The sequence below is a fragment of the Porites lutea genome, chromosome 7, assembly GCF_958299795.1.
Source record: "Porites lutea chromosome 7, jaPorLute2.1, whole genome shotgun sequence".
Lineage (NCBI taxonomy): Eukaryota > Metazoa > Cnidaria > Anthozoa > Scleractinia > Poritidae > Porites > Porites lutea.
The window spans coordinates 29,442,611-29,463,640 of NC_133207.1; the positions used below are offsets into that span (position 1 = coordinate 29,442,611).

Here is a 21,030-nt window from a genome sequence, read left to right on the forward strand (position 1 = left end):
GGGAAGTCTAATACAAACTTTATTTGAGAGTGACCGTCTATTAGATCATTTACGCTGTCTTTGCTTTTGACAGAACACGTCACTGACAACGCACAAGTCAATCGAGCTCAAATTTATTAATAAATTTAGCATGCTATTATTAACAATTACTATATTAGGGTTCCTTGCAAATTCTACCTGAGAAAACTTCGCTTTTATCGCTCTGTTACACACACACCCTGTTGATGAAAACGGCGCTATGAGATTGCAGAGGTGGCCGGATAAAATGATTTGCTTGGTCATATTCTGCTTCATCTTTGGAGCAGTTTTGGCGGCCGAAGAAGAATCTAGATCTTCCTACATAGTAGCCCAAGATAACAAACGTTTACATGGCTATGCTGTAAAGAGAATCGATTCTACGGATGAAATGGCATGCAGTCAAGCTTGTTTAAGGCATTCTTGGTGTACTTCATCTAACTTTAAAGAGTCCTCAAGCAATTGTGAACTGAACAAGCACGAGTTTTCAATAACTGCAGATGATGACACCAAGCTCACCGATAATACGGGCAGACGTTTTCAATGTTTCTTAAGGTGAGTCGAAGAGAGGTTTTTCAACAACGTTAACGTACGCGATATAAGAACTGCGCTCAAATAAATTTTAACTAATACACATATGTTCTGGTGGAAAAAACAGTAAATTTGAGTTTTATTAGGATGCATTTATCAAAAATGGCATCCAAAGCGGGGATATATCTTGAATTGGAGCCAGTCTAACTCTGAGTCCATTTGCTACCAGTTTCAATATGCGACAATTTTTTAATGTTATTGACGGCTATGTATTCTTGACTTCAATTGGTTCATTTGTTTTTAAATTACAGTTAAGAAAAATGTGCAGTGCAATTCAAAAATTCAAAGAGAGTCCGTCGAGTTTGTAATTTATAGAAATGTTATTTTGGTTTCTAAGTTCAAAGTATATATTGTACAGATATGATTTGCACTGCGCCTAAAAAAGGATCTTGTCAAAAAGTGAGAGATCAGTACGCACTGCAAGGATGACATGAAGTCGAACGTTTTTGCCCTAAAACATTTGCTAGTGTAAAAAGCTTCAGGAAGTCGATGGAAAACAACTTTTGCTTACCCAAGTAAAATGTGATTTTCTGCAGGGTTGTCTGATGGCTGGATGCCTCAACGGAGGTTATTGTTTATTCGGCAAAGAAAAAGACGCTTTCGCTTGCTCATGCAATCTGCAATGGAGTAGAGAAAAATGTGAACTAGGTAAATTCTTAGTCTTTTTTGTCCCTTATAATAAACATAGAATAGTGAAAGAGGTGTATTCCCTGGTAGCATCTGGTATCCCGAATACCAGGGAAAAACTCTAGGCCTCTGCTAACAGGGAAAGATGTGTATTGTTTGAAGGAAAATCACATATTTGTCTGTATCTGGCAAATGTTTCAGTGGTATAAAGAAAGTTAAACTGTTGACAGATCACCAATTTAATGAACCTTCTACTCTGTGACACTGGTAAGTAGCATTTGGCGTTTACTTTTATTAATTTCTTAGCCTCAAATGTGGATCGGCCTGGAATCAGGTTCCTTAGTAGGAAGAAAAAAGCGACTAATGGTGTGAACAGCTTGCTATTCGCCCCTTTTCTCCTCTAAGAAGCCTGATCTAGGCTAAGTCTGGAACCTCAATGTTTTTCTTGTGATTTTTCGTTTTCTTTCTCATGAAGTATAGGCTCCTGAAGGGTATTTATGTCCAATGCATGGTTGTGGCCATTTTTAAATTTAGGTTCGCCATCTTGTGTTCCGGCCATTAGGCTCTACAGCAAAAGCTTTCAGCCAACCTTGCATTTTGGCGAGTTTCTCCATCTAATGGACTAATTATAATCTGTTTTTGTAGACATTGACGAATGCGCAAAAAATACCCACAAGTGCGGTGCCAATGCCTACTGCAATAATACCAAGGGAGGATACAACTGCACTTGTCATCCGGGATATTACGGAGATGGAAAGAATTGTGAACCAGGTGAGATGGCAGGCTTCGTTTCAACTCAGAAGTTTTTTGAAAAACTATGTTAGCAGACAATACCGTTAAATCACTCAGTGCAAAAAGTACAATTTACTTGGCCATTATTCTATGATGATTAAACGGCGGTATTTTGATATATAGACAAGAGCCATGATTGCTCTTGATATAGAATATGGACACACAAAAACCAAAAATGGTTGGGAAGTTATTTTTGATATATAAGGGATTTTTTTAAAAGAATCATGCTAAAAGTTGAAATAAGACGAAAACAAACCAAACGAGAATGAGAGAATAAATTTTGAAACCATAAGAGAGAAACCAATTCTCGTCGCTATGAGCGGGAGTGTTTATTTTGACTAAGAGGACTAATTTTTTCTTCTCATCTGTTCTTGTATTATCGTTTATCGGTTTTGTAGAGAATAATATCAATTTAAGGACTGAAGCACACGTACCAACTCCGCGATTTTCTACGGTATGGCCATTACCTTACGCATGCGCACAACCATACCCTGGCAGTGGCAGCTGCATGGACAGTTGTTTCGTCCTTATTGGGTGCCGGGATATACGCCGATTATTATGCCCGGCTAGACGTCGACCAAAAGAGTTAAGGGAAGTCGCTAGATCGTGTAGTTTGGGTCAGTTCTGTCTGGTTGTAATTCGGTTCAATCGGTTACTTTAATGTGAATATTTAGACTGTGCATGTCTCTAATAATGCTTGTTTTCTTCAAGCTTTACCCCCTTGTTTATTTTGTTGCATAGTTTCATCGTGTAAGGATCTTTTTGACAAGAAAATGTGAGTAAAAATTACAAAGTTTACTTTTTAGGCTCTTAAAATAACGACATAAGTCGGTGCAGTTGAATGCGCCCGAACTGTGCTTGTTTTGCCCGTCTGAGTGAGATCCAAATATAAGTGATTTATCAGCTGTCATTATGTTATTTCGATTGTAATTGTTCGAAGTTGTTCCCGGTAAATGCGATGATGGTGGTGTCGTAAGTAAACCTTCAGCTTACTAGCTACCTTCAATTGAGTCCCCCAGCTACTCTCCTACGCAGTTCTTGTGTCTTGTGTTCTTCTGTCTTCCTTGACTGACGAACTTAATTAGTCATCACTGCAAGAGCAAGAAAACTATTATTAATTGATGCTTCACTGTTTTATTTAGTCGCTTTGCCCTTTCCTAGTGAATTTTGTCTTAACACCTTCAAGACCACGACGTCCCACAGCATGATACCATGACATACATCCTTTTACCAGCCACTTTTGTTGATGCCTACAATTACTATTTATTGCCCGTTGTATATCTGTGAAAAAGTTCTTCGACTACCGCTATCATATCTCCGTCTTTGCCAGTGTATAAAACCATAGGAAAATAGCCTGCGTAGCGCTTCAGTTCGGAGATGAAAAAATTGAAATGAGATTTCATTTTGTACAGGTAAAACGTGACTCAGTTGGTCACTCTCCTCCTTGACTCCAGACCAGTTTCACTTGTCTGTCACTTTGGAAATGTTGGATGCGGAGATGGAGGATGGACACCGGTCATGAAAATGGACGGCAACAAGGTAAAACATTTGTGTACGTTTTCCCTTAGTTTGGCGAAAAAAATGTGTTATTAATAATTAAATACAGGTTTGCCTCTGTCAGTGGTAATTTTCAATTATCCTAGCTTGCGAATACAACCGTTTCTCCTTGCTCCTCGTCGCTAGGAACGTTTCATCAGGAGGAACGTCTGCACCTCAGCGACAGAAATTCCATACTAATGACGTAAAATTGTAAAATTTTCTGGGGCAGCATAACCCCAGCCTCCAAGTTTGAGACGTCTTCGGCGCTCTAACTTTTCTTCTCGTCGGTACATGCTAAGTCCCTGGATCTGAAAGATTTAAGTATTAAGAACACCTTTAAGCTTCTGGAATATCTCTGTCAGTAGCAGAGGTCATCCGCCCTTCCTGTCAGACGATATGAAGGTTTTCATCAAAACACAGAAGCCTGGTCTATGTACTAACGAATACGTGAGAGTTAAAGATAATTATATTCAATTCGGCATTTTTTTAATCGCATCAACGATTAAGAGTGCAGTATTTGTTTACTTTGTATTGCATCGGGGACCATTAAGGCCATTTCGCCAGCTGTGGCTAACTTCATTTTATAAAGCTGGAGAAGTGAGGACGTTCCAGATATTCTTTCCATTGTAATGGATCTTTCACTGCAAAATCTTTTTTTCTTCTTCTCCGGTAAGGATGTTGTCTTTAGAAGAAAAAATAAACCTTAATTTTAACTTTTCTTTTTAAAGGACAGTTTTCCTATTTCTTCCTCCTTTCTACCATAGCAAACTTTTCACTACAATTCCGACCTCTGGAGCAACAACAAAACATTCAATCTTGATTGAGGGACGACTGGGTTTGATTTACAGGAGACCAAACTGCCCTCCTACTGGAACATATCCTTCTCCAAGATCTGCCTCGGTATGAAGATCGGCCAACAGATCAGGTTTATTGTCGTCAACCAGCAGGCGAATTCCATGTACTCTCTGATCGCTGATGGGCAATACCGCAGCACCTCACTGGGTCCTCACACATGGAAGTCGCTGATTGGTTCTAGTGCCTCCTTTCAGTGCAACTGTAACAGGGAAGGATTTAACGCCGGGATTGACGGGTCGTATTATGGTAGCGCAAGAATCGGTATCCTTGGTAGCATTATACCCTACTGCAGAAGTCACTGTTACTCCAGAATTGGGTTTGGTACTGGAGCGTGGTATGATCGCGGCCGCTACACATGTGGAAACATCGCACTGAACACGCTGATCAAGGCCATGGGGTACATCTTGGTGCAGTAAAAAGAAAACACCATGCAGAAAATTTTGTTTGTTGAAGTTTTTCTTGTATCAGGATCACATTCTATGTGTTTATTGGTCAGGCAATCTGACAGTTCATCTCTATGAGCTGCAGTTTGCACACTAACGTTGAAGCCAGTACTAGATTATAAGTAGTGGTAAATATAGTAATAACTTCAGTACATGTTTTCTATTGATAGATTGTCAACAGGGAACTGCGCCCTGGGGACGAGGTTGATAGATTGTAGATTTGTGAACTAAAGATTGCTGTTTTACATAATTGCGAACAGGGAAAACTAGGGTATTGGACTGGAAACATTTTAATAAAAAATCTTTGGGGCCTAGAATCGTGGATTCATTTGCAGCAGTAAACGTGTAAAAGCCGAAAACACTCTAGAACCCGTTTATTTCCATCGCTTTCTAGTTACGCACACTGCAGGTTATTAGTACTCTCAAATCAAAGTGCCACCCACACCAAAGTGCAACCACCGTTTACCGGAAAAAGACTTTCACAGGTCTGCTCACTAGTTATCTGAGTTTTTGCCCCTTTACCTACAAATTGGGGTTAATCAAAACCTTGATTCATAGAACTTTTAAGATAAACAACACTTGGATGGGGTTCCATACTGACCTTCAAAAATTGTCTGTCATTCTGCGGAGGAATCTCTTCCCTGAAAACCTTATCAACAAATATATTTCTAAATATATTCAGACAGCAGTCAAGGGAGGGAAAACACAGCCCTATTCAGGAGTCGAGCCCCAGGAAACGCCTAAGTTCTTCTTCAAAATCCCTTACGTTGGGCACTTCTCAGTCACGGCACAGAGGAGTATACGCAAACTTGCTAACCGGTTATGTAAACCTATTGATTTAAGGTTAGTCTTTACTACTTTCAAAGTCAGGAATCCTTTTAATGTGAAAGATGCTGTCCCTGAGGGGCTACGCACGCGTGTGGTCTATAAATTTTCGTGTGCAAGTTGCAATGCTTGTTATGTTGGTGAAACCAGCCGACACTTCTCCACACGAGTGCGCGAGCACTTACTTTCAGACAGGTCTTCGAACGTTTTTAAACATCTGCAGGGTTCAGAGTTTTGTAGAGCATCCTGCACACCGGATTGCTTCGAGATCCTGGACTCTGCAGCCACTAAGTACCAAGTGAAGCTTAAGGAATCCATGTTCATAAAATGGGAGAAGCCCGATCTCAACCAGCAGGTGAAACACATTAACCTGACTCTCTCCCTGTAAAGAACTAAGCGTCACTCATTTAACTTTGTTTTAGTACACAATATTGACAACGCAATGTAACGAACTTTGTAAGATCGCGCGCGCTTTAAATTCAACGGCGATTTCAAAATATGTAACACTGAAGATGACGGATGTACCGTCGAAACATGTCTGGAAAATTAAAGAAAGTTGTTATGTTTATACGACTATCTATATTGTTGCCGCTATCTAGACCTTTTACTCTCAAATCCAAAGCCAGGATCGGTATCATTAGTAACAATGAAAACAATTGCAAGTCCTATGACTCTAGAATTGGGTTTGGTACTGGAGGAGAACCTGATCATAGCACCTCATGTGGAAACGAGGCTACAGCCGCTCCAGATAATGGCAGTAAGCACATTAAGAGAAGGAGATATGTTTTGGTGCAGTAAAAAGAAACTGATCTAGGTTAATTTACTTTTGGTGCCAAACGAAAGCTAGTAATTAACTTAACGCTAGATCCTGTTCTTTTTTTCTGGATAAACAACAGACTTCTTCTAGATCGAATTAAGGTGTTTTAATACAGTTTTTCAAAGGTCAAACCGCTATTTTTCAAACGCCTTAGAAGTGTTTTTTTCCTTGTCTGATCGCTATAAAATTGTCACCAGTAATTAGCTATGGCCGATTGTATGGCTTGAAATTTGTGAAAATGTAGTTATAAGTAAAATCGATATTACTATGACAACAATAAACAAAAAACTTTGAAATTAATAAAAGCCGAATTTTGCGTGATCTAGACCAGCTACTGAAAATCCAACACTAGGAACTTAAAGTTTGGTGTTTAGCAAACAATCTCCGTAAGAAGTAAAAAATTCTGTATGTTGTAATTCGACTAAAACGAAAATATATTTCAAACCTTCAATTTTCAATAGCCGTGATGGATTGTTTAACAAAAACGTTATGAATGACTCAAATTATTCTTAAGTAGCGTCAGAATGCTGCTTAATCTCATATTTTGATGCTAAGAAATTTTGTTGTATTGCCGTTCTCATATGTGCGATCTTGAAAACTAACCCGTTTTCTCACCACGTGTATAAGTGCAACGTTAACTTCATTCAAAATTTGGACTGGAACCTGTCAAAAATCTGCGTTACAACATTCACTGGTTTGACGTTATTCTAATTTTTCCAAAATAATGCGCACTATACATACTTCCTACGGTGTGATGTGTGGAGAGTGATAAATGAGGCAGTGGCGAATCCCACCAACGCAGAAACGTAAACCCCCCCCCCCCCCCTGCACTGCTCCAACAGCAATGTAGATTGTTTTGCCTCACCTTTATTTTAAAATAAATGAGAGAGGGTGAGAATCAATGAGACGAGGCAAACGACTCAATGAAACCGCAAAATAATGCTATCATCTAAACTAAGTCATGATCATTGTACACGGTCAGTATTATCTTTGACAGTATTTTAAAAAGCCGTTAGTGTCTTATTAGCAAATCTGAGCAAAGTGGCCGAGAAGTGGTTACATGTAAGCGTACAAGATAGCAAAGGAGGGCAAGCGTGAAGCGAGCGAGGAGCACCAGACACACGCGTGTCTTACGCTTCTCGCCCGAACGGCTTGGAAACTAAAATTTGATAGCATTTTGTTTTGAGCGTAAAAATTGCATTCAGTCTGAGGATTAATGAGAGAGGGAAAATTTTATATATTTAGGCATGACAAAATTCATGGGAACATTGGTACTTAGAAATTACGTGTCATAGGCATGGAAAAAATGGGTTCATGCCCTCGCAGCCCAAAATTGACTTAGCTAAACTTAGGTCCCAGATCTCTCGCCGGGTTGATAATTCATTCCCAGTTTTTGCTCGTCTGGTTTGGCATGCCGGGAATGCAGATCGTGCAGCCAGTTGGGTTTGCCATGCTCGGCATGCCGGGTATGAAATTGGCATGCCCAGCGTGACTGATTTTGATGTTCGCTCCAGCATCATATCCTGAGAATCACATAATCGCCAAATATATCTTAGGGAGCTTGAAGCTACAGGTTTCATGCCTGGCAATAAATGCACATTATAACAAAAAAAGTTATGTTTGTCACAATGTATGTCACGGGATCGACTGGCAAAACTGAAGACAGAAGCCTGGATTTATAAATAAAAAGCACAACAAAACAACATTATTCATGCATAAAATAGAATACTTCACTTGCAATTACAGATCAATTAATCCTTTTATTTCAAAGCGATACTGATATTTCTGGGTCCAGATTTAAATTTGATCGCGGAAAAGCGTTTTAAACAATAAGATAACAAATCTTCTCCGTCAGTATATGTTTCTCGGTCAACAGCATTAAAAGACTGGTGAAAATTAAGCTTACCAGGACGTTCAAGTCAGTACGAGAGTACGACGTTAATACTGCAAAGACGTTCTGATTTGGTGAGTTTGGACTGCCTTCTCAGAGAGATTTTGCTTAGGTTTTCAGTGCGCTTCTTGTCGGCTATGCGAATTTTGCAAACTGTTTTACTCCTTGCTGACGATAGTCCTTTCAGCAACGTCATCTGCTCCATCCGAAGATACCCCGAGCTCGCACGAAATCGGCCGAATTTCCGAAGAAGTGTTTTCGGATGACGATGAATTTAGTTTGTTGTAGCGTGGCAGTTGTGGCGTCACGATGTCGTCATGTCTCTTCGCACTTGTTTGTCTTTTTTTTTTTTTCCTGCGGTACATGGTTGAGATGTTGGTGAATGCTGGACAAGAAATGGATTCTGCGAGAGACTGTAAGTACAAATTTAGTATTAATTTGGTAAAGAAAGAGCCTGAATATCGAAAAAATCCCGTGAATTATCCTTTTGGCATTCAGTTTATCTTGCTGTTCAGCATGCCTAAGAACTCTCAGGCATAAGTGGTTTTCAACTCGTTCACTTCGGATTGTTTCTGTTTCTACGTCTTGTAATCTTCTTCTGCTGTTAAGAAGACTGGAGGAAACTTCAAAAATATAGAAACCAATCACTTTTGGAGACAAAATAAAATATCCGTAAATCAAATGCCAAAATCAGATTTGGATTTCGCTTTAAAAAAATGAACATGCTGCAGGTGTCAATGCAAAGTTGTAAACAATTCAATAAGCAGTCTGTGAATGTGCGTTTAGGTCCGCAAAACTAATTTTTCTTTTGGATGTCTTATCCAAGCAACCACTTATGCCTTACATTGCTTGTCTACGAGTGTACTACAAAATGCTTTACTACAGTAAGCCTTTGAGAGGCGATTCTAATAAATTTATAGGACGCTAAAATGCAAAAAATTCTAAGCTTAAATAACCTGGCTGGGTCCGATTTCTGAATTACAAAATGTTCACGTTTGCCGGCTCTTCTTTAAATAAACATAGTTTTTGAAATGACTTTGTACTATTTTAACCCGAAAATTATGATTGGGTTATAAAGCTTTTAAAACGGACGAAAACTAAGCTAATAAACATGTTCAACGTAAAAAACTAAGATTTAGTCGCTTTTTCAACTTGGCTACCTTTACGCAAAAACAAAAGCAAGCAATGAGGCTTTTATTCGACATATTTTCTGAGAATTTTATCTGATCAATTTAATGTCTCTAGCATTATTTTCGTATAGGAATTTTCCTAATTATTTGAGCTTTTAATTTAATAATTTTGATACTTTATAAACTTCTCATTTGATAGCTTCACTTTTTTTATACACCGATTAAGAAACAAATTCTCTCTCGTTAAATCCTATTTTATGACCTATTTATTAGAACTCTAGATAACATGCAAAATGATGTAACAGGAAAGGCTTTAACCTTTGGTCCTAATGTATTTTTTCTTCACAACTCCCAATAATCAGTTGACGGGCCATGAGAGAATATCGCCACAAAGATGCGAAAAAGTTTTCGATGAGTTTCCTTTACATATTCCTGCTTTATATGGGTCTACACCTTCCCTGCTCAAAAATGAAACTGTTTTTCGAGTGTCAGTCAAACTCGGGATAATCTTGACTTGCAAACCCAAATGCAAAGGTTTATTTCGCAGTAGAAGAGCGTGTAAACATCATCGAACAACACAATGTAAATTGGCTAATGTGAAACCACGTTTCTTTCACTTTATTTACCATGCATTTATCTCAGTTGCACACTCTTGTGACATTAGCCTCAGACAATTAGTTGCGACCTTTAACAGACTCAACAAGCCAGTATGAAAATATCTTAAGAGAAGCTGAGCTCTACACGTTCTATTTCATTTTTTCATATTGCCCTTGCATGTGTTAACATTCCATTTCTTTTTTGTTACAGGTAACTTCCAGACATGACGAGGAGATAATTACTTTTCTAGAGAGCAATTCTTTGATACTGTCAGTTATTACTGACTTATTTTGAGTTAAAAACAAAGAACACAGACTCTGGTAATGACACATAAACAATAATCCCTGGCAAGCCTACAAAACAAGAAAGAGGAACTCAGACTCCTTATCAAAATATGAAACAAGACAAAAACAGCTTTTCTAACTTAGGGAAAATTGCGTTAGAGAGATTTGTAATTGCAACGTTATATTCAAGCACATTGCATTATCGAACATCATAATTTACTGAATAATGGACAGTGATTTTGGAGCTTAGCTCAGTTTGTAATGTAATGAACGTTGAAAGATCTTCTATAACCTTGTATTTTTAAAAGCTTTCATGGAACATAGATGCATTTTATTATGCAAAGAAAATAGTCTCTGTCTCTATTTTTAATGATTTCAGTCAATTCCATTTTATTCGCAACGTGAAATGGGAATCCTATTAAAGACTCATTAAAAGGGGTGAGGCCGTTTTTACAATCCCCCAACAGGTCATCTCCACGATGACGCTGTTTTATTACTACGGCAGAATCCCTCAGGGTTTTACTTTCTTGTGAAAATTAGAGCTTTTGTTATTTAAACTTCGCTGGGACAACCAAATCTATAAAAATGAGAGGAATAGCAATGACGTCATCGTGTAAATGACCTATAAACCGTACATCAAACGATAAGTACTGTGATTTGTTTAGTTTTTTTTTTTAGCCAGGCTTAAAATATCTGTAGATTCAAGGAATTATAACCTGTGCGTTGAGAGCATGCCAGAGACCGATTTTGGCATGCCCGGCATGACCCAGATTATGGTACGCCCGGCAAGCCAGAGAATTTGGCATGCCGGGCATGCCAGGAAATTTGGCATGCCCGGCATGCCGGAGATTTTGCTGGGTATGAGTTACTTATTACTAGAACCTAGGCTTCTCGCGGCCTGGGTGAGAAGGTCACGGAACCTCAAATTATGCTTACAGAGCATGCGAAATTCTGTTGCATGCCAATTTCAATGCAAAACCACTCTGGGGCCACCCCCTCTATTACCAGTGAGCAAATCATTGACGATAGGCATGGGAAAAATCCTTGCATGCTAACCAACATTGAAAACGTAGCAGAAATGTCCTCAATTGCTGAGTCATGCCCTAGGGGAGGCTTTAAAATACAGAATTTCCTGACATGAATGAGGGAATTTTCCGTAAACAGCATGTGATCATGCCGGCTAGGACGTATTGCCTCCGTATTGCCCTTTTTTACAGCTAGCTAGGCTCATTTTTAGGTTCCATGGCCTGAAATGACGAAAAATTCATGCCCTAAATGTAAAAAGTCCAAAAACGTCCTCGAAATTTTAGTTTCCAAGCCGTTCGCCCGAGAAACGAGAAAAACTAGCACCTTTTCTGCAGGTTAATTATAAGGAAACGGGAAGAGATACTGAGATTTTAGAAATGAACAAGGACTGGGTACTTTCATTTTCTTAACAATGGACTCGTGTTTGTAGCACCACTTCACAACCCTTTGGAGATGAAGTTGGATTCTAACTACAGTAATAAGCGGTATAAAAAAAAATAATCATACAGCACGTAGCCTGCAGGAATGGGCGTCTTTTTCTGAACTTAATGATAGTTGCCGGGCTTGTTTTAGGTTTTTGTAGATATCAGAAAACAAAGTGTGTACAGTAAACTATCTCCACTGCCAGAACGACAACTTGCTGCAAGAACGGCGCGATAGCCTGTTCCAGGCATTTAGATAGTAGAGCGCGGCGGACAGTGGGGACCAAGTTAAATTGTACACCGGGAAAACGGGGGGGGGGGGGGGGGACGAGGGGGGTCTCTAGTCTCCCCTCTTTTTTTTCTTCGTGAATTTTTCTCCCGCGCTCTACTATCTGAACGCCTGGAACAGGCTAACGGCGCGAATGCTGATCTGTCTCTAGAAACGGTTAAACCGGTTTTAGCTTTGTCGCATGAAATTGAATGAAATGCTCTTTCTTTTCGCCCTGGTGCTCTTATGAGTAAACAGGACCTCTCTGACGCCTTTCGCCATGTCCTTGTTCATGACGGGGACCGGGAACTACTCGGATGCACATGGCCGGTAAAGATTGACGGTACCGTTGTTACTGGTTATTTCTTGGACACTTTTCTTCCTTTTGATCTTCGAAGTTCGCCCGCTCTCTTTCTAAAATTCGTCGACGGGCTCAAGTTTGTCATGTCGTCTAAGGATGTGTCGCCCATTTGGAACTATCTTGACGATTTCTGGACTTGCGGCCCGCCTTCTCCTGCTCCACACTGCCAGAATTCGCTTGATGTTATGCTGAGAACGTGCGATGAGCTTGGTTTCAAAACCAGCGCTGAAAAAACAGTTCAACCGAACACGAACTTGATCCTCCTTGGAATTGAATTAGACTCACTTGCTCAGGAATCACGCATTGACCAAGCTCGACTAACTGAAACTTTACACATGCTGGATAAATGGTCGTCCCTTGAACATTGTACGAAGCTAGAATTGCAATCTCTGATTAGAAAGCTACAAGTTATTTGTTCTGTATGCCGCCCGGAAAGAATCTTTCTTCGCCGCATGATCGACTTACTCCCCAAGGCCACATGCACACACCCTTCTCATCGCATCCGCCTAACCGTCGCCTTTCGTAAGGATATTCACTGGTGGCAGACCTTTCTTATCTCGTGGAACGGCCGTAGTTTCTTTCACGCGGACGCATGGATGTCTAATTCTTCCTTGGACCTTTTCACCGACGCCAGCCAAGCAGCTTTTGGCGCCTATTTCGCTGGTGGATAGTTCGCTTGTTCGTTTACGGATCATCGCATTCCCCTGTCCAGGTCCATTACGTTTAGGGAACTTTACGCTTTTACCGAAGCGGTGTCCACATGGGCCCCTTCACTTACTTTTCGGAGCGTGTTATTTCCCTGTGACAATCAGTCAGTGGTCCACATCCTCTACTCTGGTACCATTGGTTGCAAGCATATCATGTCTATGTTGCGTTATTTGTTCTATGTTTGCGCTTCACACAACATCATGTTACGCGCTATACACATCCCTGGTGTGACTTATTGCTTTGCTGACTGCATGCCTCTCTCGTCTGCAGGTAACTAAGTTCCATCGCCTTTGTTTGACGGCCAGCTAAAGACGGACGTTTGTGCCACGTGTTCCCTTGGCTAGGCTTGATGTAAATGCAAAGGAGTACTTTCGCTCTGGTCTCGCGGACTCTACTCACCGGACTTAAGGCGCTGCCCAACGACAGTTCCTCAGCTTCTGTGATAATTACTGTCTTACTCCCTTACCGGCATCGGAAGACGCGTTAATCTTGTTCGTCACCTCCCTGGCAGCGCGAATAAAGCCTCAGTCCATTAATGTTTATCTGGCCGGTGTTCGCTCTCTTCATGTTTCTAATGGTTACGACAACCCCTTGACTCCTTGTCTCCGACTGAAGCAAATTCTGCGCGGTATTGAAAGGAATCATTTCGCCCCACCAAAACGGAAAATGCCGATTACCTTTGATCTTCTCTGCAAAATTCATGTCTTCGTGAACTTCTACTCCAACGACGATATTGTCTACTGGGCGGCAATTACCTGTGGCCATTTCTTGTTATTACGCGCCGGAGAGTTTACGTTATGCAACAAGGAGCGCTTTGACCTCTCACGCAATCTCGCACTCGGTGACGTCACTTCTCATCAGTCCCTAGACGGTCAGCACTACTGGATGGTGCACATAAAACAGTCGAAAACTGACCAACGACCGGCCAGGGAGTGACCCTTTATATAGTCACACACACCATTCAGTCTGCCCAGCCTGCGCAATGAAATCTAACCTTGCTCTTCAACGGAGCCGCCCTAATATGTCCGAGGAGTCGCCGCTCTTCCTGTTAGAGAATAATCAGGCCCTGACCAAGCAACAACTAGTAACATTCGTGTCTCACTTGCTGCGACTCATTGGTGTAGATCCTACAGCTTATGGCACACACAGCTTTTGGATCGGTGGCGCCACATCTGCTTTTTTGGCTGGCCTTGCTGACGCGAAATTCAAATGTTGGGTAGCTGGAAATCAGACTGTTATAAAACTTATTAACCGTCAGTAATGCTTCTATTTGGAAATATGTAGACGACACCACAACATCAGAGGTAATAAAGAAAGGACAGCATAGCGAGGCTCAAGGTATTGTAAATGAGGTAGTAAATTGGTCAATCAGAAACAGAGTCAAGTTAAACACAGACAAATGCAAGGAGCTCCGCATTAGTTTTACATCAGATTGTGACTTTCCTCCAGTAGTCATAGGAGAGGAGTGCATCAAATTAGTTAAAGATGATGATGATGATGATGATGATGATACCTTTATTAAAGTGTCAAACTGTAATAGCGGTATATAACCACTAAGTGGGGACACTAAAATAAATTTTAAAAAATAAATCAATTAATAAATTAATTAAAAATTAAGAAAAACTATATACAGTATAAGCAAGTGAGAAATTCGAGAGAACTATATACAATATGTACAAATGTATCCATTACTTATAAAAAAAAAAAAAGAAATAAAAGATTAAGAAGTGCAAAGAGAGCAGTTAGAGCAGTTATTGTCATCTAATAGCATGCTAAGATGCTAAACTTTTGGGTGTTACTATCTCTGGTGACTTAACATGGAATGCGCACATCACGGAAGTTACTAAGAAGGCAGCTAAGAGGCTCTATTTTATTGTTCAGCTAAAAGGAGCTCGTGTTCCACAGAGAGATTTATGCCTTTTTTACATCACATGCGTGCGCTCCGTCACTGACTATGCTGCTCCAGTTTTCATCACGCGCTACCAGCCTACCTTTCGCAAGAATTAGAACGCGTTCAGAAAAGAGCAATGCGAATCATATGTCCTGGTATAGAATATCAGCAAGCTTTAACTGCGCTTATGAGTTTACCAACGGTTGCGGAGCATCACCACAACATTTGCACGCGCATGTTTAAAAGCATAATGAGCGACCCGAACTACAAGCTAAGAAAGTTGTTGCCGCCTCCATATAAGAGCAACTATAATCTAAGGCACGCGCGCACTTTCACTTTGCCTCGTTGCAAGACAAATAGATTTAAGAACAGTTTTTTTATGGCCTCAGGCAGAATTGTAAATAATTTTTAGGTTTCTTGTTATACGTTTTTAGTTTTAGCTATTACAATTATTGCCCATTTTTACAATTGTTAGTATAAATTATTATCATTATGTAAATACGCAATTCAGCTTTGCTGCAATGTATTTAATAAAGTACCTATCTATCTATCTATGTTCGTTCCCCGCTAAATGTCCTACTCCAGTTCCCTCAGCGAACTTCGGCAAAGACTGCGTCGATAACTTATCAATATGCTAATCCCTACTACCATGGCCAGACTACTCATGATTCCTAGTGGACAGCTAGTTTTTCTTTCCCTTAGTTTCTCTTACCGCCAACTTTACCATTTGGGCATTTATTTGGGCAGTTGTATTTGTCCCAAATGGAAAATATATGTAGCTGCCCAACGACGGCCCACATACGTACAATTGTTGTCTTTATTGCGTGATTAAGTGGTATTAATAGTTAATACAAGTTGATGGTGAGCATGTATCGTTGCGTTCGACGAGAACGCAACCCCTAATTTGTGTTGGGTGTTCTGTGCCTTATTGGGTTTCCTGTGCAATTAATAAGGGAGGTTTTTTCGAGATTGCATTCTTCGTCGTCGTCGACACACATTTGCCTCGCTTTGAGGCGCTTGCTTACGTTTTGCCTCACTTTGACGCGCTAACTCACGTGGTGATTGGTGTGTCCTCGGCGCTCATCTTTCAAATGTTTGCTGAGGTCTACTATTCTGTCTTCGTAAATCGTTCATCTTTTAAAAGTGTGCTGAATCTTCGTAAAGCGTACATATTTAAGAGTTTGCTGAAGGTCTACTATCGATCTGTGTTTAATGCATCTTCCAAAGCGTTCATCTTTCAAAAGTGTGCTGAAAGTTTACACCCTGAGGAAAATTTTACTTTGGATTAACCCTTCATATTTTTCTTTGGAAAATACGTGCTACTCCTGCTACTCCTGGTGCATGCATCAAACCGGGTTTTTTAGCTTGGCGTTCGTTGTGCCACAAAGTAAATTTACCAGCGAGTAACAACAACAACAACAAATTTTATTGAAAATTGGAAAATAACTAATTACATTACTTTAAATTTCCCACCCGCAAATAGCTTATAAACTAATCGAGGCGGGGGGAGCTGAAGACATATTACAAAACAAGATTTATATATAGATGGACTAAATAACAGTGAAGACACTACTATACAGTAAATAGAATTTAAACTAACATAAAACAAGGCAAGTACATAACGATTACGAAGAGAGGCTAACCCGGTATTAAATAACTTAATAAGACGGGAGACTTCGACTTTTAGTCTTGATGTTGAAACCTTAGATTTGAGATCGTTATTTTCTCTCTTTAGGTTGGCAATAGACTCAGGCATAATATCAGGGGCACCCAATGGATCTGTTCCTAAAAATATCTGTTCTTCAGGCACATTTTTGCTGGCTGGGAGATGTGGAAGAAATAATAGTCCTTGGAAGGAAAGTGTTGGTGGGAAAAAGATAATTCAGGGTGTGAGAGGGGATTTGAAGTCTAAAATATCTGCTACGGGTTACTTGTATGGGTTACTTACCACTCAAGATCTGAATTGTGCCCTATGAAACTTCCCAGTAAGTTGGGTTGGAGGTTGTAAGTTTGCTGGCTGGGAACTCTTCCATCAGTCTTGCTGGGAGTGAGGAACAGATAATTTTTTTCCAGCAATCTCCCAAAATGCTTAAAATAGTCTCAGAAAACTTTATTCACGCTTTGTTGTTGTTTTTAGGTCTTTTTCTGAAAATTTCCCGTTGGGTGCCCCCGTAATATGACACACGAAACATAATAACAAAACAAATAGAAAAAAGCAGAAGGAACACTTAAACATCAGAAATTTACGAAATGTTACGCGGAGCACTTAAACACACGGCCTTCCATCTTAACCACATCACGAGTTGTGAAGCTCAGCGTCTGTTACGCCACAAAGTAAATCTACTGAGTTGTGTAGCTAGGCGGCCGTAGTACCACAGAGTAAATCTACTGATTTGTGTCGCTCGGCGGCCGTTATTCCACAAAGTAACTACCCAGATGTGAAGCTTGGCGGCACCATTTCATCATGACTTGTGATATTTTCCGCACTGGATAAACGAATAGTTTAGCTCTATATTATTTATTCGGAAAAACATGACCAGCCCACAGTAACGCTACTCAAGCCACTGAAATCAATACACTTGACCAAACTACTGGAAAAGTTATTGACGTGAGCCGCACACACATTCCACTGAAGGCTTTGATGATTCCCTTGAAACGAGTGAAATTGAGAGGTCTAGTGCAAGTGAACCAGTATTCAAATACAATCATTGTGCCCCGGAATTCACCACAAAAATGTGGTCTTGGGTCGTTCTTTAATATCATCACAAGTTAAGAAGACTTGCCAGTAACGGTTTCCGGCATTTTATAGTAAATTTCATTAATCGTCTACATGTGGAATTCCCAACATTAAATAAAATTAATGATTACATCTAAAACTTTGTCGACTGTTTGCTTTTTAACAGTACCTGGGCCGGGTTGTTCACAGCTGGGTTAAGATAAACCAGCGAGGAGGGTTAGTGCGAAATTTGAACTCAGACGTGAAAGCTTCATTTTGCCAACAAGTTGATGATTGGACGCTCTTAAAAATAACTGAGAAAATTATCCAAAGAAATGTTTTTTTAACAAAAGAAAAAGAAACCCGTGTTAAGCGCTGATCGGCCTTCGAACAACTGTGGCCTGTAGCACATCTATTGCGCCAGTAAAACAAAAAGTTCTTTTTACACGCCCGAACCGCTAGCACTCTGGCCAGTGTCTCCTCAAATAACAAGCACTTAAGACAAACCATACCTTTCACAGCGGCACATACCTATATATAGCCCATATTTGGCAGGATCCCCCCCCCCCCCCCGCCCCCAGGACGGTATCTCGCTGATCACTAGCCTTCAAAACCTTTTTATTATCAAACACAGTTTAAATCGAAATTTCGCTGTACGCAACCCTTTCAAAATATCCCATAATCATAGTTATCTATCGGAAGAACCATCCACCCTTTCCCCTCAACTGCTACCTGTACGCCTAGCAAACATATCGAACGCACTCTCCTAAGCTCCGATTACTCCTAGTACATACTAGTTAGGAATCGCATTTCATTTTGTAACCTCGTGTGTCGTATCGTTCGGTTTGCCCCAGGGGGGGGTACTCGGGATTTCAAGTGACGGTGATGATCGAAGGATTTTTTGGGGTTTGAAATTTTCGATTCCGGTATTGTTTTGGGTACGAAAATTTGGCAAGTATTTTTTTGGGTAGCTTGATTTGAGCAGGGATTTTTTGGGGGGTATTAAAAAGAATCGGTACTGCCCTGGCTGCGTAGTTCTGGGAATAAAGTACAAACAAACGTGTTTTGCTGTTGTTTAAATTTCCAATGTTTTTCTTTGTGTTATAGCATTACCCCTTTCTGGAACTTTTAAGGGCCATCAAATCGGCATGGGATTTTTTGGGGGTTAATTTTTGGTCCAGGGATTTTTTTGGGTTTTGCTGGAAGCCCTAAGGACTTTTTTGGGTCTTGACTTTTGGCTCCATTTGATCATTTGATCATCCCCGTCACTTGAAATCCCGAGTACCCCCCCCCCCCCCCCCCGGGCGGTTTGCTCGCTCCATAGTGTTGTATTTTCCCATCCCTTCCCTTCGTTGCCAGTTGTATTTGTCCCAAATGGAAAATATATGTAGCAGCCCATCGACGGTCCACATACGGACGATTGTTGTCTTTATTGCGTGAAGGCAGGGCTTTAACTGCACCACTCACTTCAACTGACTTTTTAAATAAACAGATGGCTGTAACTCTAAGCAGGTTTATTTATAGCGAAAACTCGAGCTTATAAATTATTTTAAACAACTTTCTTTAATTAGCGTTTCTCTATCAACTCTTTCTTTTTAACGCCGAGGGGAATAAACAAATATTGTTAATAGGCAAGAGCTAAAATTCAGCTGGGTATTGTCATAACACTGAGCTTAAATTAAAAACTCTTTTAACTCTTCCTTTTTAACGACAGAAATGAATTAATTGAGCTAAAAAATAACACCAACTGAGCTTATAAGTTACACATACGACTTACAATTTACTCGAGAAAAATGGACATTCCGGTTGTTTGTGTCATTCTTCAGAGAAGATTTAAGAGGAAGTAATTTTTGTACTCTTTTCAGTCTGTTCAGCCGATTTGGATATAATTTGTAGCAGTTCGTTCTCATAACCATTGTTTCCAACAACAACGGTTGTCCCAAATTTTGGGGTGTAAACAAGGTACGTTATGGTTTTGGATGAACATTTTCAATAGTTTTATATCTATGCACAAGATTTCCACCTGGGTGGTTTGTGTAAATGGTAAGCATCTCTCGGCGGCTTCCAAAGATTGCTTACTAAGTATGCAATACAACAGTCGCGCTGATCAGACATAACAACTCAGGTTTGACTGATGTTCTAATTAGCCTGGCTGCTAGAAGCGACACACATAATTGAAAAGGAATTCATAGATAATTAACATTTAATATTGCATATAAATTGATGGTTTTTGAGGACACCTATCGCTTTGGAAAAAGACTCAGTGTTTTACAGAGTTTGTCAGGTTCTCAATTTCACGGAGTTCTCCAACAGTCTCTTCACCAATCAGCGATGTTCTCTTTTTACTTTTGCTCGTTGCCCCTCATTCCGTTGTTTTCTGTGATACCTAATGCGGCTTTTGCGCAAATGGAAGGTTACTTTCTTTTATTTATATAGAAGGACATAGACTGACATGACTTCTTGTGCTTTGTATGTAACTTATGACTTTCCTTGGTAACTAAAAATTCCGGTGAGTGCGTTAGAGAGAATGTATAAGAGCTCCTAAAATTTTGCCCGACCTAAGTGAGGACTGTGGATGTAAACTATGTTTTCCTTTTTAATCAGTTTTAATAGCACACAAAATTATGATTTTAACTTTAAAGGTCGTAAATTATCTATTATAGAACTGGCGGGTTTTAATTTATATCCATAAGTGTTCATCGAGCGCCTACAAGTCCTCATTTATCTTATTTTGTCCAACCTGCTTCGGTTTTGACTTACATGTAACTAACGTTTGCGACTTCTAGTTCATTATAATCATAAAACCTAACAATCATCGGGGGCACACAACGTCAATTTTCGGAAAATATCTGTGCGAAAGACGATTTCAGATCTAGAATTTTGAGAACATTTGTTTTAAAATGTCTTGCTTGCCTGCCTCTCCTAGGATTTTCGAACACCTAAAAAATGGTATAATTGCACATTTTTAACGGATTTTTACCCTTAAAAGGTGACCTAGAATTTTCGGAAGCCTTTTTTCTGACTGAAATTTTCGAAAAGGAAAGTTTTGATCCCTATTAATAATTTTCGGATCACTAGACTTTCAGCTAGGAAATCCGAACAGATGAAAAATTTTTAGGGCCCATAAAAATATGCCTATATCTACCGTCTAAATACTAAAATACGTTCAACAATGCTATGTTTAAGTGGTTTTGAATTATATTCTCGTTGGGTGCCCCTGAATCATATTTTG

General features: G+C 39.9%; 1 protein-coding gene and 1 pseudogene across 1 annotated transcript; both read left to right on the forward strand.

Moving 5' to 3' along the window:
- The first annotated feature begins 290 nt into the window (after positions 1-290).
- On the forward strand, positions 291-6,485 carry LOC140943099 (uncharacterized skeletal organic matrix protein 5-like; annotated as a pseudogene).
- A 5,883-nt stretch (positions 6,486-12,368) lies between these two features.
- On the forward strand, positions 12,369-13,154 carry LOC140944753 (uncharacterized). Its single transcript, XM_073393866.1, has one exon. The coding sequence runs from the start codon at positions 12,369-12,371 to the stop codon at positions 13,152-13,154; it is 786 nt and encodes a 261-aa protein (XP_073249967.1).
- The last annotated feature ends 7,876 nt before the right edge of the window (positions 13,155-21,030 follow it).

Excerpts from the sequence above, each read along its gene's own strand:
- LOC140944753 (XM_073393866.1), top strand. The coding sequence starts at position 12,369 with ATGAGTAAACAGGACCTCTCTGACGCCTTTCGCCATGTCCTTGTTCAT.